The sequence below is a fragment of the Ctenopharyngodon idella genome, chromosome 15 (genome assembly GCF_019924925.1).
Source record: "Ctenopharyngodon idella isolate HZGC_01 chromosome 15, HZGC01, whole genome shotgun sequence".
Lineage (NCBI taxonomy): Eukaryota > Metazoa > Chordata > Actinopteri > Cypriniformes > Xenocyprididae > Ctenopharyngodon > Ctenopharyngodon idella.
The window spans coordinates 21,257,959-21,276,032 of NC_067234.1; the positions used below are offsets into that span (position 1 = coordinate 21,257,959).

Sequence of the window (18,074 nt, forward strand, 5' to 3'; positions counted from 1 at the left end):
GGCTGAAAATGCAAACTTTTCAAAGCGGGTTTCAAAGTGCAAGTTTTTGAAAAACAAAACGATGACGTCATGCACATGCGCATTACATGTTCAGTCTATAGTATTTCATCGCCATCTAATGTACTGCCAGCAGAATACAGTGTTTTTAGTCATCTTCATGGATTCCTATGGGGATCGTTTTGACAATGGTGTCGTCTGTACGTGGAAAACTCAAAGGAAAAACTTCCGTTAAAACTCAGTTTTAAGCATATCGTTGTCGTGTAAACATACCCTCAGACTGAATCAAATTAAATTAATTCAAATGTGAAAATGGTTTCACAGTCAATGGTTTTGACAGGTGGCATTTTTAGAAGTGAAGTGAAATGAATGAGTGAGTTGAAGTGAATTAAAAGTGCAGTAAAGTGAGGTGAAGTTAACAGGAGTATAGTGTCATGAAGTGTGAGTGAAGTTAAATGAAGTGAATCAGACCTTATCAAATCAAACCAAATGTGAAAACAGTTCTCCACTCCGTCAGGAAGTTTTCATAAGCTTACCATGAATTAAAATGAATTTCTAAATGTAAAATTTTAAATCTTTTTAAGAAGAGAATAGAAAGAGGTCACAGCAGTTGAAGAGTTATTACGCATTCTCACACGAGCAATGACACAGCAACAACATGAATGATTCAGTCAGTTATTTCAGAGTGACAACCGGTAGATTCCCGATCTACATTAGCCAAATAACAGATCTTATGAGCTGTCATCATTAAAAGACTTAAAATACACCATAATTATGATGATAAACTAATACTCATATCCACCAAAACCTGTTCGAAAAAAAATACAGGAAATTGAGGGCCATTTCCTGATCAAAAAACAGCTTTTAAACCGTGCAGACAGCATCCCAGAAGTCAGACAATCATTCTCAACCACGCACAGGATTTGGCCTCGTCTCAACGAGGAAGTGAATGCAGCGAGGAGGAGCGGCATATCTAGGTGAGATGGGCGGAGGTGTCGTGTTACATAGGTGAGGGTTTTGGTCGGGGGCAGGGAAACAACGATTCAAAACAAATCTGCATAGGACAGAGACAGACTGGACGAAAAAGTTCAAAAGACTTGCAGCACAGTGAGTTTGAAGCAGCATTTGGGCAGATCAGGTAGCAGTAATTGTTGAGTGAAAGACAAGACGAGGAAGAACTTACTGAAAAAGATAAGCATAGTGCACTAAGAAAAGGAGGATTGCAGAAAGAGGTATTCTTGCTGGTATTGAGGTGGCCTTTGTTTCCACTGCCCAGTCTGCTGTGGTCTGTACGGCCGGCAGATTGCAGGAAAGCGTCGACAGCACTGACAGAACCATGAGGGTGAGTGTGAACAGATTCTTTCTATTCGAAGAAGAAAGTTTCACTGTGCAGTTGATAGCGTAAGTGCTTATTACTATACCTGATAGACACTTAAAATTACGTGTATAGGTGCATTGCAAACTAATGTAGTCGGGTTGATTCAGTTAAAAAAAAAAAAAACATACGACATGAAGCTCATTTTTATGTTACCTGACAAAACATTTTTACTAAGTGCTCAGAACAGAGATAAACACCTGTGCTGTAGATCGCTAGGTCGACAAGTGTAGTCTGCGTTCATTTTGTTGTATGATATATAAAAGATAGGGGTGTAACGGTACTGTCATGTCACGATTCGATACATATCACGATACGATATTATTGCAATACTCCAAGGCATATGGTAAACGGTAAAATGCTAAATTTGGTATTATATTGGGGGTAGAAATTAATAGGGACTTGGTGCTGGTAACCTTATGCAAAGGACAAGGGTGACACCAGAATAAAAATATTCATGATTCTGAAGCTGAAAATACAGAATTATTTTAAAAAAATATGCTTGCACTCAGTCACCGACTAGATACATTTAAAATAATGTAGGTCACTTTTTACTGGTAAGACATTTAGCATTATCAGGACCCACAAATATTTCCACATTGCATTATTATATGTTATATTCAACATTATATATAGTAGTTTGTTGTAGTACTGACAACTCTATAAACTTGAATTTTTTCTCACAGTAATTTTCATTTTGGGTGAACTATACACAATACATATTGTCACTATCTACGATACATATTTTTGCATTTTTGTATTGTGATATATTGTGACACGATATGTTGTTACAAGTGTAACGTGTTACAGGGGTACCCCTAATAAAATAGAATTAACTTTTGGACACCGTGGATGTGCTGAGAATCATGAGCCCTCAGATTTTCAAGTCAAATAGATTTTAAAAAGCAACATCTGAAAAAAAGCACTATTATTGTTGGTAGAAATTTTGTTACACACATTTGCTATACTTGCAGTGACTTGCTTCAACAATGACAGTTCTCTCATCATCTGTTCACATTCATGTCATGGATGTTTTCAAGTTTTTAATGGATGCACACTTAAGAATTTTAGATCTTCAGTAGTAGATCTTCCAGGTACTTTTCACCTACTGTTTTATGAATACTGTGAATTTGGACAATACTACTCTTTTCACTTACTGTTTTTCACCTACTATAGTAGGGAAATATACGTATTCGTATTCAGACTGCCATTTTGTGCATTAGTGGTGGGATTTTTGAGCAACTCGTTCGGCAGGTTACATTATTAGGCCAGTAAGTGCTGGCAAGTCTTAATTATTCCTTCAGTCTATTCCTTGAACAACGCAGATTCATTCAAGAATGAAACACGTAAAACTCTTAACAAGTGAGTCATTGAATAATTAATTCAAATGATTCCTTTCATTCAAAAATGAATTATTCCAGAATGAAAACAAATGACTTTGAATGAGTCATTGAATAATTTACTCAACCAATTTATTCAAAAACCAGAATCATTCAGGAACGAAATACCACTAAAGTGTGTTGAGATTCTGCTATTTTCACTGGGGGACGAAAAACAAAACAAAAAAAAAAACACAAAGCAACTGGTTGTCTAAATTGTAAGTTACTCAATATTAACTTTTTGTTTATTCAACTGTTATATGAAAGCAATATCACACAATCATGTTGCCTACCACATTACTCCGAATGACTTCATTGTTTCGAGTTCTAACGAGGATGCATTTGCATCTTGTATAATGCATTTTGCATTAGTAATGAAGACTTGGACACATTTTTTTAAATTGCAACGATAGATTCTAAATTTGTGGCACATGAAAGCAGCAAAAATCGCAGCCGTATACAGTCATAACTCAAGTCTTGCGAATGTGATACTATTGCTTTATATTGTAAAAACGTGATTTTCATGTGCTTACCCTACTTTGCATTTCAGTCATTTGAATAGGTCTGGTTCCTGATAAAATGTGTATGAGAGATCAGTGTGCCTGAAGGTTTAACTAAAACTGAGACCATAATAACAAATGCTTTGCTGCAGTTTAAAAGGAGCTGTTGGGTTGGCATATGTAACGAATCCGCTTTGGCAGGAGTCGGCTTTGATACTTCTCACCTGAGAAATCTCTTCAGATTTGGGCCTGTCAGATTTAGACTTCTTCTGGTCTCCTTAAGGGGCCTGAAAGCAGATTTTTTACCTGAATGTAGCCTACATCAACAACACTAAAAATGGTGTGATGATAATAAGTCAATATTGGTTGAGTTACACTGATGTGTGACTAGAACTCTCACAAAGGAACCAGACCAAACTCTCTCTCTCTCTCTCTCTCTCTCTCTCTCTCTCTCTCTATATATATATATATATAAACGACCAAAATATTTTTTAGAAGTTATATTTATATTGAAATTTAGAGTTAGTACAGTTGATCTTTTTTTTTTTTTTTTTTTTTGTATATATCCAGATATACTGGATGGGGTGGAAAATAATAAACAAAACATTAATGTTATCCATCATATTCTAACCTGACATTATGCTTTGTTTGTTATAATTTCATAGTTTCTAGTCAACTGTCATCCTTGCTATTGTACATTTTACAGTTAAGCTTAACTAGTGAACACCTTTTCAACCTATTCTCATCATTTGCATGCTGGTTTCTCTCTGCCCAGATCTCTTTATATGATAATGACCCATTTAGATGAAATTCCACTTTCTGTTTCTCAAAGAACTTTCTGTGGTTTCAGTATTTGTTGAAAGGGGGATTCAAGCTCCAATGTGAACCTTTCAATTTGAACTTTATTTGCACTGTAAAATATCACACAATATATAATATAACCACAATATAACACAATTTAACAATTTTTTTTTTTTTTTTTACAAAACAAAGATGTATTCTGAATTTTACTGTGAAACCAACACAGACTAGATAATTTTCTAGGTAACTAGGTAATTAACCTTTCAGTGAAGAGCTTTTATATGGCAATATGGTGAATGTTTAAATTACATAATATCATTTTTTACAATATCATTTTTATCACTTCGGTGAGGAGAGTTGTTATCATCTCTGGTAAACTATGAGTTGTCAACTAGGCATGCACAGATACAGTATCAAAACTCAGCATACAAAACCTTAAAAAAGTAAATATATATAAAAAAGTAAATATACACAATAACTTATTTGCCTGATGCCATTGTGCATACTGGGAATGTAAGCAGCACAATGCTTATGATACTGCAGTTACGCCATGTGTATATATACAAGAGATTATGTAGAGGCAAATAATCATTGATCATACAGCACAATTCTCCTACAAGTATATAAAGTTTAGTTGTAATTAATTTAATTTGTAATTGTAATGTAAAAAATGCCTTTGAAAGTAAGGCAACTATCAGCCAGGAATATATTGTAGATTCAAATGATTGTTTGCGTTATATAATTCACAATTTAATTTAAAGTTTTGCTTACAAAACTTATTTTTCCATGTTTGCCTCTCTTATTTGGTTGTGGTTTAATGACATTTTTTTTTTTTTTTTATGAATCAAAGGAGTGTTCTGAGGATATTGTTTAAACATGCTTTATAGAAAAAAGCCATTATCAAATCTCTTTTGATTTATAAAGACAAATGTATTTTTAAGGTGTGTTATCTCATTGTGGTTCATAAACTAAGAAGAACACACCCCAAAACTAATTCCTTATTGAAAACGCTGGGGGTGCTGCATTGCTTTGTGTCAGTACAACTTCCATCATGTGAGAAGTCAATCATACAGCTAGCTTATTGTACACACGCACAGATACAAGGACCACAAGACAATACAAATTCAGAGCCTGCCACACCACTTTCTTGACCTCAGTTCATAGTTGTAGTTACATTCATTACTAGTGAAACTGACCTGTGGCTAATCAGTTTGTGACTCGATTAGAGGCTAATTGGAGAGAGTAGAGGGTGTCATAAATAATAAGATAAATTGGAATTTGGATAATCTGAATCATTCATTTTGTCAAATTGTGCCATTATTTCCAATTTACCATTCAAAGTATTAAAAAAAATTGCACATTATTTCAAGTCCAAATTAAAAAAAAGAGGAATTTTATTGTTGCCTAAGTATGTTCCAACTTAAGATTTGACATATCTATACATATCTATCCTGTCAACTCCTTGGTTTCTAAATATGTTGAAATTTGTACATTCTATGATGATGAAATAGAAACTCTGAGTCATTTGTTGTTTTGTACTGTGCAAGTTGTACCCAGAATTCGTGAACAACATTAAAGTAAATTTACATTTAAATACATGTAAAATATCTTGAAAACTTAAATTTGGGAATGTTTTTATTTTGTTAGGCAACTTCTATATTCTCTAGTAAACATTTGCACATTTATCCATAATTTTAATAAAATTGTTTCTGATATTCTAAAATGTTCTCAGATCCCTCATAAACTTTTAGTCTTGATGCATACAGTGAAATTTCAACACTAATTTATGCTAAATCTTTATTTTGTTCTATAATCAATACTATAGTAACAATTTTCCATGATACAGGAATTCATAATATACATACATTGATTTCTGTTAATTAATTAATTAATAATTACAAACATTTCAATTCATTTCCATTAACGCTTTGAGGGATAAACTTACAGCATATGAACATTAAATGTATTTAGACAAATTTACTGAAATAAGGATTTATTCATTCAGACTGGATAGATGACTGTCTTCTCCCAAAGTAATGTAATAGCTGTTAATTTGGAGACAAAATGAGACAAATCTGCAGAGCTGTTATTCTTGAGACTAGATGTTTTTGGAGACTGTTCTGGTTGTTATTTTAAGGGTTGTTTTTTTTTCCAGTAACAGAGCTGTCTGGAATCATCCGTTATACTGATACTAAGTGTTAGTCACTGTTTTGACTAACAGGCTTCACTTCACATTCTCGGATTTGAAATCTGGTGTATTTTTTGGGTATGTTTATGCGACAACAAACGATGTACTGAAAATGGAAAAGTTTTCCGCAGACGACAACATTGTCAAAACAATCCCTGTGTTACAATAGCTGGTGTATTAAGCACACGACGAGGAGATAAAGTCCAAACAAGTCTTTTACTAGATAATCCACAAAAGAATACAGGAACAGGCAGGAGCATACACCAACACATACATGAACAATACCAGACAACACATGACAGGAAACACAGGACTTATATACAAAGGATAACAAGGTGGTGATTGAACACAGCTGAATGTGATGATAGGAGTGCTCAGTAACCATGGTGATAAACTAGTGGCAGGAAATGGAACAACACAAGTCCAAAAACAAGTCCAAAACAGAGAGCACATGTAACACCCTGTTCACACAGATCCGCGAAAACAAGTAAAAACGCTGTATTATTCATGCCAGCTGATTATTTTCTTACTTGAATGTACATCAACAACACTTAAAATGGTATGATAATAAGTCAATAATAGTTGAGTTAAACTTGCCCCCAAAACGCAGTTGTCGTGTAAGTGAACGGCCAAAATGCATAAAAAGTTTTCTGGTTTAAGTTGAAAACGGTGTCATGTAAATGACCTCCTACATTGAGCTGCATTAGCCGTGTCAGGAGTCATATCTGAGCTGATACAATCAAAATTAAATTTGCTTAAGCGCACAAGGAAAGTGTTCCTGCTTCGTCCATAAGAGTATTGGTCTCTAAGCATAACAACTATGTCATTTTCCATATCAGTGACTGCAATAACCATCCAAGATCAACAGTTTGTGTGAAAAATGTATTCTATAACCAAAAACGTGCAAGGAAAATTATATAACTAATGAATACATACTTTTTTTTTTTTCTCAAAGTCCAGGTTTCAGTGAAAAAATGTTTGATCTACCTCATCTACCTCACATTCTTTGTGGTCTCAGAGCGTATATAAATGCAGCTACTGTTTGTTGCTGCAGATAAATTGCGGCCTACATGTTCTAGCTGAGTAGGATGCTTTACAAGGAAGTGTTTGAGATTTCAAGAAAGATTTTGAAAAAAAATCCCTTGTGACACATTGAAAGTGATATCGAAAACTACAGCTGAGTCATGAAGCTTCAGGGGTATATGTGTTAACGAAATAACAAAATGACCTCTCACTTTCTCTTTCCTCTTCTCTCTTCCTCATTCTCATTCTCAGACTAAAGCTCAGGTTCCTGAAGAGAATACTAGACCCTTAAACCCACCTCAACCAGGTACAGTAATGTATTACCTAATATACCAGTCTCTGATTCATCTGACTTATCAGTACCCTCCATTTGTAATACTCATGATTCAAGTAGGTGTCTTACGAGAAAGAAACCACATTGCATTGATTTTCAACATTTTCATATTCTCTTCTAGTTCCTCAGCCCGGAAAACACAGAAGACTCATGACGACCCCAAAAACTCAGAAGAAGAGTCCAAACAAGAAAAAGATCATCATTACGGTCTTGATTGTGGTGGTGATACTGGCCATTCTGGCAGTGGCTGCTTTCTTTAGTAAGTTCTTGGTCATTTTGTGATTATGATACAGGGGAGGCCTAGTTGTCACGCTTTCACTTCAGTGAATATGTCTGAAAGTCAAAAACGTACTCTAAAGTCTAACGTGTTTGGACATTTTCACTGTTACTGTAAGTTAAAGTTCATTGAACAAGCATTGTAGAGTTGTTACACCATGTGGGGTAAGTTGTCACACTGGAACCTGCCATTAAACGTCGGCCTATTACAATTTATAAAAACGTAAACAATTATAAAACAATTTCTGTAACAACTAGCTCCGCTCTCCCCTACATTTAACATTTGTTTTCTATCCAGTAGTTTAAATGTGGGCCAAGGAAACTGACCTACTGTTTTCTGGTTATAACCTTTCACACATTCACTTTTAACAATAACAATGAGTCATGTAATATTTTTTCTCATCAACGACAGTTATTTAGCCACTCCTTTAACTTCTGTGACTCAAGAAACATAAACAGATTGATTCATGTAACCTCATTGCTAATTACTTTATTAACAAATGCTGTTTTTATTCCTCTTCCTCATGACACAGTCAAGCAGTTGATCGAAAGCAAATATTATTTTTGCTCCAAGTCGGTTAAGTTTATTCCGCTGGAGAAGGCCTGTGATGGGAAGGAGGACTGCATGGGAGCCGAGGATGAGTCATCCTGCGTAATGAAGTTCGGAGCCAACTCTACCTTCCCCTGTAAGTCACACATACTCCAACGCCCACATACCTGCTCACAGACATACGTGCAGTCAGCACAGATATAACCTGTGTGTCCTGTTTCAGGATAAACAAGACAGATCCCCCAACCTCACCCTCTTTTATGTCTGATGTTTCCTAGACGCCTATGTCAATATTCTTTATCCCCCTTTATTCTTTAAATCCTGTAGCTGATCTAGGCAGGTGGTGCTGGGGGAGGTGGAGGGGTTCAGAGTAAATCAGTGAACACAACCATCTAGAGTTTCATGACTGAACTAGATTTATATTTCAAATATATCCACTATATAATGAAGATTAATCATTAATTATTTGGGTGGGTGAGATATGAATTTTAAAACTGTTTTTCTTTCCACACAGTACGGCTGATCTCAACCCAAAATGTGCTTCAGGTATTCAACTCCGATGAGAATAAATGGAAAAGTGTATGTGCAGAAGGTTTCACCCAACAACATGCAGAGACCGCGTGTCAACAGCTGGGGTATTCAGCGTGAGTATCGGCCCACAGATCATGGTGTCATTACACCATAAAGGGATAGTTCACCCAAAAATTAAAAAAAAAAGTCATTATTACTCACCCTCATGTCGTTCCAAACCTGTAAGACTTTCATTCATCTTCGAAACACATATGAAGGTATTTTAAATGAAATATAAGAGATTTCTGTCCCTCCATTGACAGCTACTCAACTGACACCTTTGAGTTCATGAGGAGATTGTAAAACTATACCCTTTATATGATAAACACATTGAATTTAGGCTTTTATTCACATATAAACATTCATCAACTCAAACATCAGATATGATAAACGGAAGCTCAAGCTTGCTTGACGTGCCAGTGAGGTTCATTCTCATGTGTTGCACAGCACGTTTGAGCTTTTTCAAGAGGTTTGTTCTCTCATGTCAAACAAGTACGGTTGAGCTTCTGTGTATGTTTGCTGATCAATGTTGAAGGGTTAGTTCACCCAAAAATGAAAATTCTGTCATTAATTACTCACCCCCATGTCGTTCCACACCCGTAAGACCTTCGTTCATCTTCAGGAACACAAATTAAGATATTTTTGATAAAATTCGATGGCTCAGTGAGGCCTGCATTGCCAGCAAGACAATTAACACTTTCAGATGCCCAGAAAGCTACTAAAGCTATTTAAATCAGTTCATGTGACTACAGTGGTTTAACCTTAATGTTATGAAGTGTCAAGAATACTTTTTATGCACCAAAAAACCAAAATAATGACTTTATTCAACAATATCTAGTGATGGGTGATTTTAAAACACTGCTTCATGAAGCTTCGAAGCTTCACAAATCTTTTGTTTCGAATCAGTGGTTCGGAGAGCGTATCAAACTGCCAAAGTCACGTGATTTCAGTAAACAAGGCTTCGTTACGCCATAAGTGTTTCGAAATTTCAATGGTTCACCACTGGGGGGCGTGACTTTGGCAGTTTGATACGCGTTCGAACCACTGATTCGAAACAAAAGATTCGTAAAGCTTCGAAGCTTCACGAAGCAGTGTTTTGAAATCGCCTAGCACTAGATATTGTTGATTAAAGTTGTTATTTTGGTTTTTTTTTGGTGCAGAAAAAGTATTCTCGTTGCTTCATAACATTAAGGTTGAGCCACTGTAGTCACATGAACTGTTTTAAATATGTCTTTAGTAGCTTTCTGGGCATCTGAAAGTGTTAATTGTCTTGCTGTCAATACAGGCCTCATTGAGCCAACGGATTTCTTCAAAAATATCTTAATTTGTGTTCCGAAGATGAACGAAAGTCTTACAGGTGTGGAACGACATGAGGGTGAGTAATTAATGACAGAATTTTTGGCTGAACTAACACTTTAATATGTAAATAAAAGCCTAAATCTGTTCATCATATAAAGCAATCAAGTCTCTTCAGAAAATTTGGACTAAACCTCTCGATTCGTACATTTACGATGTCTTTATGAACTTTTTGAAGTGTCAAAGTGATAGTTGCGTGGACTCAATGGGGGGACTGAAATCTCTCATATTTCATTTAAAATATCTTCATTTGGCTTTCGAGGATAAACGAAGTCTTGTCGGTTTGGAACGACATGAAGGTGAGTAATTAATGATGATTGTTTAAATTGAGCGAACTAACCCTTTAACAAGAGAAATAGTGTGAAAACTCAGGCCCACCCCAAATTACTGTTTTATCAGGAAATGCATCAATACTGAAAGTCTGCAAAACTAAGATTATTATCAGAATAACAAGTCTTGGATTAATGACTTCTGTAAACAGTGCTAAATAAATGTATAATAGAATAGCTCATCATTTAATCTGCAATGTTTGAATTTCATTTTCTTGTATTTTGTCTTCTCAGTAAACCATCTTTCAGCACAGTTCCAGTGGGTCCTTTGCCCTCTGATCTAAAGATGTCTTTCTGTATGGTGGGCTCATCTAAACCCCAGACTTTCCAGTCCGCTGTATCAGATCGGTTAGTATATATACTTATCCTTAATATATACAGTGGCCTTAAAAAGGATTTCTTCACTTTTTAAGCAAGGCATTTCAGGAAAAAAGGTGGTTTTAAATGATAAAACAATAGATATATTAGTTTACAATTTTGATAAAAGTATATGGACCTTTTCTGGTTGTCAAATGTTAAGTATGAATTAAGTTTTTGAGGTTGCTGTAGACATTATTATTATTTTTGGTCATCAACATTTTCTCACTCTCTCACATTTTCTCCTCTTTTTCAGTAAGGTGTGCAGTCAGGGAACAGTCGTTACGTTAAAATGCTCAGGTAACTATGAAATCCTAATCCAACAACCATTTAGGGTGTTAGTCAATAACCAAACAAACTGTTCATTGCATGTGCAGGAACTAATTAACTACCAGAAACAGAACCAAAACACAATGAAACTAAACAGACATAGAACTACACATTACAGTACCTGTGTGACTCATCATATACATAAACAGAGAGAAGTAGCTCTGGCTACAGTGCTCTTCTGCAAGTTTTGCAGTTTTGTTTATTAACAGCTAGAGAGCCAAATGTTACATAGTGTACCTTTAAACAAGAACAGCACTAACAATACAACATAAAATAACCCCGAGGCATGTTCATTGACTGAGTCAGTCATCTGGACTGGGCAATTCATCATGCCAAAACATGTTTTAAAGAAAGAAAACAAGAAGAGAACTGCAGACATGTAGCTTCATATTTGGTTGAACTATCCCTTCAATGTTTGAAATAACAGATAACATATTTATATTATATTTTCCAATTTTATTTTAATATACACATTTCAGAAACGCATTTTGTGTCTTTTTATTTGGATGTATGTTTTGAATTATTATTGGCTGTTTTATTTTGTAGAAGACTGTGGTGTGTCCAGAAACCAGGAACGGATTGTAGGTGGACAGGACGCTATCGTTGAGAACTGGCCCTGGCAAGTCAGCTTGCAGAACAGCGGCCAGCACACCTGTGGAGGGTCACTGGTGTCTCCAAACTGGGTGGTCACTGCGGCCCACTGCTTCAATGGGTGGGTTTATAAAACACTTAGACAAAGAAAATGCACATTTAACCCTCAAAGACATTTCTTATTTCATATATAACATTACAAACATTAGTTTTTATGTTTTTGAAAGAAGTCTCTATATTTAAAAAAAAAGGTAATAGAATATGACAAGATTTAAACTGTGTCAGAAAACATTCATCTTAATTATGTCAGATAACACTTAAGCAAAACATGGTCAGGTCAAAGTGTCTGAATAATTTTTGGTTCCAAATTTTGATCAATTTTACTGGTAGTCCACTGTATGAAGTATTTTTGAGTATAATATGTCACAGTTTACTTTATTTTGCTATCCTCACTTACATAAATGAACTATAGTGTCCTGCGCCCACTAGAAAAAATATATAAAAAATATCAAAAATGTCGGAATAATTTTTGGTTTGACTGTATATAATTGTTAGGCACAATGGTAACACTTTATAATAAGTATATAGACTATGAATTAACTATAAATTAACTATAAACTAATAGCTTTCAAATGATTTGTAAGTACTTTATTACTGAATACTTATAAAGTGTTACTGGTATGGTGTACTTATTGTGTTCATATTGTATTGCACAACACATTTGCTGCTATTGAAGTGGGATACGGGTGCGGTTAGACAGGTTTGGTGGTATAGGGAGGTTTAAGGGTGTAATTACAGCAAGTAACTAAAATGTATGCATGTATTTCTAAAATTTAAGTACACATGTTTGTACACACACAATAAGTGCATTGCATCAATTGATTAATTTAAATGTTAGTACATAGTAAAGACCCTTGATTTAAGGTGGTACCACACAACCACTGATGTGCTCTTTTGCAGCTCGCAACTAGTTATGTCTGTCTGTGACATGGGGAAAATATGAGTCATGGAAGTAAACGTTTTTATCACTTACTTCAAAGATTTGTTCATAAACACCTTTCATTTCTGAAAATCATTCACAGCCCTAACAAGTTCATCTGGTTTGGAAACTGCTGTATGTCATTCATCATTCAACTTGCAAAATAGAAACACACAAGTGTGAATTGTTTATATCTTACCTGATGCATAAATTGAAGCTTTGTACATAGAACTAAATACAGGGTGTACGCTAAAAGGATTTAAGAAGGTCACATTGCTCCTCTGTTCTTTAGGGACGGCAAGAAGGCACTGATCAGATGGACTGTAGTCTCTGGAAACACATATTTGAGCTCGTCTGGAGCTTCTTCTGTGGACAAGGTCATCGTCAACAAAGATTACAGCCCAGCACGGAACGACTATGACATTGCCATGATAAGACTCAAGTCTCCCATCACTGTGGGAGGTAAATCAGACAAACACACACACACAAACATGCACACACAACTTGCCAAAAAATTCAGAATGTTAAAACCTGGAGAGTTTTAGTTACTTTCTTTTGCTCTTGACACAGTAGGATTCCTGGGTTGAGGCAAGCCATTCCCTTGGTCAGACCGGCCGAAATTGGGCCATCAGGGTGTTGGCGAATATATATATATATATATATATATATATGTATGTATGTATATATATATATATATATATATATATATGTGTGTGTGTTAGATAATAAAATATATATGTTAGACTGGCCAAAAATGGGCCGTCAGGGTGTTGTCAAATGGGTGAAAAGACTAAGGGAATGGCATGCCTCAAACCAGGAATCCTACATATTAAAATCTTACATATTAATTAAATGTGTGAAATAATAATTTATTATTAAGCTAATTACAGGTTTATTTAATATGACTTATTATTAAACAAAGTACAACTTAATTATGGTCTAAACTAGTTATATATAATAATATTAGGGCTGTCAAACGATTAATCGCGATTAATCGTATACAAAATAAAAGTTCGAGTTTGCCTAATATATGTGGGTGTACTTTGTGTAATTATTACATTCATGTATATATTTGAGAAATATTTACAAGTATATGTATTATATTTTTTATATAATTTATAATAAATATAAATAAAAATATTTTGTGTATAATTAACATATTTCTCTTAAATACATACATTAATTTGTGTGTATTTATATATGCACACAATACACACAGTACTCACACATATATTAGGCAAACTCAAACTTTTATTTTGTATGCGATTAATCGCGATTAATCGTTTGACAGCCCTAAATAATATATTTTAATTTATAATATATAATTTAATTATTAAATTCTATAATGATAGTATATTAAAATGTAATCAAATTTTTAATTTAATATAAAGTAATTAAGTAATATAAATATTTATTTATTAATTATTTGGTAACACTTTAGTATAGGGAACACATATAAACTATTAACTACGACTTTTCCCTCAATAAACTCCTAATTTATTGCTTATTAATAGTTAGTAAGGTAGTTGTTAAGTTTAGGTATTGGGTTGGATTAAGAATGTAGAATAAGGTCATGCAGAATAAGGCATTAATATGTGCTTTATAAGTACTAATAAATAGCCAATATTCTAGTAATATGCATGCTAATAAGCAACTAGTTAAAAGACCTTAAAATAAAGTGTTACCAATTATTTAAATGAATATTTATTTAGGGTTAATCACTGTAAAAAATATTTTTGAAAGTGACTTTACAGTATGCCTGTATAAAGGCTGCTACATTTCCTATTAAAATGCATTGAGTTTCTTAAGAAAACAGAACAATATATAATATATAATATCCCTCTGGTGCTGAAAAAAAAAAAAGTCATATTTTTTCAAAAATGCCCCCTTTGGAAATGATTAGGAAACAGATTTCATCTAGTGGAAACGTTTGATACTGCGCCCAAACAAAATCTTACTGAAAGCTAATTTTTTGAGAAATCAACCTCAAATTCCGAACACAACTTGTTTAGATTTATATGCATTTGTGCATTTTCACAAACCCTCAAAGCAACTTCTATCAATTTTCACTTAAGTTCACTTTTTTTACTTTTTTCAGCAATAATCTGCCAAGTGTCTTCTTTAAAAAAGAGACCAAACTTAAGTCTGTGGTCCAAAGCATTCAAGAGTTATGACAGTTTAAATTAATAGATTATAACTACTGCATCAATATCATTTAGTACCATAAAAATACAAAATATTAAATAAAAAAACATTATCAAACTTAAATATAGTACATTAATTTAATTGAAATGCCATTTTTTGACCGCCACACGAGGTTAAATATCACGTTGTCATTTTTATTCTGTATATTATAATGTTATTGATAAATCCACTTTTGGTTTTAATTAAGATAAAATAGAATAATTTAGTTTAGATAAAATAGAATTTTAACAATCAGCTTATCAGCATTGCCCATCATTTTAATATCAGTTCATCCTTTCTTCACCATGTTCTGTCAATCCTTCAGTGTTTTGTGTTAATCTTTCGACCATGCAAAATGGTACTAACCTCATTATTTTCATCACATTCAGAATCCCGTAGGCCGGTGTGCCTGCCACCTCAAGATCTTGGCCTCAAAGAAGGAGACAACCTAGTTGTAACCGGCTGGGGCCATACGTTGGAAAAAGGTTCCTGGCTTTTTTTAATTCTCCATTTTTTTCCTCCTTGACAGATTCAAATTCACTCACCATCAAAGGCCTCTCTCAGTCTTTAACATTATCTGGCTGTTTTTCCTGCAGGGAATTTGTCTCCAAAGTTACAAAAGGCACAAATCCCGCTGATAGACAGAGCCCAGTGCTCAAGTCCCTCAGTGTACGGCCCTTCTGTCACTCTCAGGATGATCTGTGCAGGTTATCTGCAGGGAAAAGTAGATGCGTGCCAGGTATGTTTTCCGGTTTTTACAAGTAACATTGGTTCATACAAGCGCGATAATGTTATTAGAATAACCGTTTGTATTTTTTCTTTCTCTAAGGGCGATAGCGGCGGTCCTTTAGTGTATTCATCTGAACGCTGGATGTTGGTGGGTGTGGTGAGCTGGGGTGTGGGTTGTGCCAGAGAAAGTCGTCCTGGTGTCTACACCAATATGGACCAGATGCTTGACTGGGTCCATTCAGTTATGAAGGTATGAGCATATTGTTCAGGAAAAACTGTGTTTGTGTGTGTGCACCTACTAAGATTGGAATACTCATAGTTGCTTGTCGTCTCCAGGAGTTTCCGTGAGTCTGGGACGGAGAACAGGAGAACCAGCAAACCCATAGTACGAATTCATGAAGGCTTCTGTGCACAAAAAGAGGATATAGTACTGAAGATATATTGAGTTACACAAATTTGTGTAGGAGTCGCTATGGGAGTTTTTGGTCTGCATACTCAGGGTCTTAAAGGTGCCACAAGAAAGATTTTGCACATTGAAATATATATTGTATGTATAATGAGAAGTGAATGTCGACCACTTTTTTGGGATGTAGCAATGCAATCTTAAAGGAACAGTTCATTCAAAAATGACAATTTACTCACCATCATGTCGTTCCAAACCTTTAGTAATTTCTTTCTTCTTTGGAACGCAAAAGGAGACGTTTTGAAGATGGTGAAAATCATCATGAGGGTGAATTTTTTTGATGAGCTGTCTCTTTAATTCAAAATGACAACAAATGCACTTTGAGGCAGCAGCCACAAGAGGGTGCTATTTTTTTTTTTTCTCTCTTCTCAAGATGTCTGTACTTTTACTGTTGGAGGTCTAATGAGTTTTATTTTATTGTTGGAGGTCTGAGGACTTTTATACCGGGTGCCATGTTATAATCTTGAATTAAAACCAGTACTCATTTATTATGCCAAAATACTATTTGTGCCTTTAAAATGTTTAACCTTAATCTTAATGGACATGTAATATTAGAAATGGAATGACAAGTTATGGCATCATTTATAGAGGCCAACTCATTTTGTAGAGACTAGGATTAAGTGCTCAAAAGAAGAGTGACACCTATATTTAACTTCTGTGTGTACGTGGACGTCGCACATTTCCCTTTGTGGGTTAGTATTCAATTCTTTTGACTTTTGATGTGTTCAGAAAAAATGTGCTCATTTAAACTGCACCCAAAGCTAAAATTATGTCATTCAAACTTGTTTTTCACTTGCTGTTAACTTATGGATGTTGGTTGTTTTATTTTATTTAGGGTGGAATCATGTAATTAGGACTGTTGAGAGTCATCTCAGTGTCAAAATGTAGCCTGTTTTACATGAATTCACCCTACTTGTGAAAGTAAAGGATATTTCTTTGTAAATATTGTACAGTTTTGTGTTTGTAATGTCAAATTTAGTATAATAAAGTTAATTGTGGTCAACAGCTTTGAAGAATTTGATGTTTCCTCATTCAAAGAGATAGGAGCTGTACTGCATGACTGAAATATTTGCCTGAGAGGCATTTCAAAGATGGCCGCTGAGTGAAATTACTTGCCTTAAAGGGATAGTTCACCCAAAAATGAAAATTCTGTCATCTTTTAATCACCCTCAAGTTGTTCCAAACCTGTATGAATTTCTTTCTTCTGCTCAACACAAAAGAAGATATTTTGAAGAATATGGGTAACCAAACAGTTGATATAACCCCACTGACTTTCTTAGTATGGAGAAAAATAATACTATAGAAGTCAATAGGGGCTTTCGCACCGAATAGTTCTAGGAAATAGCCACTAGGATATTTCCTCAAGGAATAATTTCTCCCCCGGGAACTCTGAAGTGGCCGACAGCACCGTCTTTAAGCGCGGCATTTACAAATGGTAAAAACTGGTGGATGCCGTGATCGGAGCTGTGTTTGTTGTGTGAAGTGGGTTTCGTGATAATGGAGGTGTAATGTAAACGCATATTTTACGCGATCGAAAGAGCAAAAAGTGGGACCTAGAGACGAAATCTCCTATGACAACTTTCAGTATTTCATATCATCAAGGCTGAGAAAAGAACACAACACTGAAGACAACAGGTAAATGCCGTTGTCACTGTTTTCCATGTTCGTGAAGTAAATATGTTTACACAGCTTTTTAAAAATGCCGGGTGCCGTTGTTTGACCAATCAACATACACTTACGCCACTGATAGTTCCTATAGAGCT

At 34.8% G+C, this 18,074-nt stretch overlaps 1 protein-coding gene across 2 annotated transcripts; it reads left to right on the forward strand.

The window, feature by feature from the left end:
• The first annotated feature begins 877 nt into the window (after positions 1-877).
• Positions 878-17,327, forward strand: tmprss4a (transmembrane serine protease 4a). 2 transcript variants are annotated; one of them, XM_051863839.1, is made up of 13 exons: positions 878-974; positions 7,516-7,570; positions 7,719-7,856; positions 8,407-8,559; positions 8,938-9,067; positions 10,913-11,026; positions 11,292-11,335; positions 11,912-12,077; positions 13,228-13,397; positions 15,509-15,604; positions 15,716-15,858; positions 15,949-16,098; positions 16,185-17,327. In XM_051863839.1, the coding sequence occupies exons 3-13, from the start codon at positions 7,748-7,750 to the stop codon at positions 16,194-16,196; spliced, it is 1,287 nt and encodes a 428-aa protein (XP_051719799.1). In that variant the 5' UTR covers positions 878-974; positions 7,516-7,570; positions 7,719-7,747; the 3' UTR covers positions 16,197-17,327. The 2 variants fall into 2 exon arrangements, with proteins under 2 accessions (XP_051719799.1, XP_051719798.1); XM_051863838.1 differs by lacking the exon at positions 878-974 and adding an exon at positions 1,008-1,339.
• The last annotated feature ends 747 nt before the right edge of the window (positions 17,328-18,074 follow it).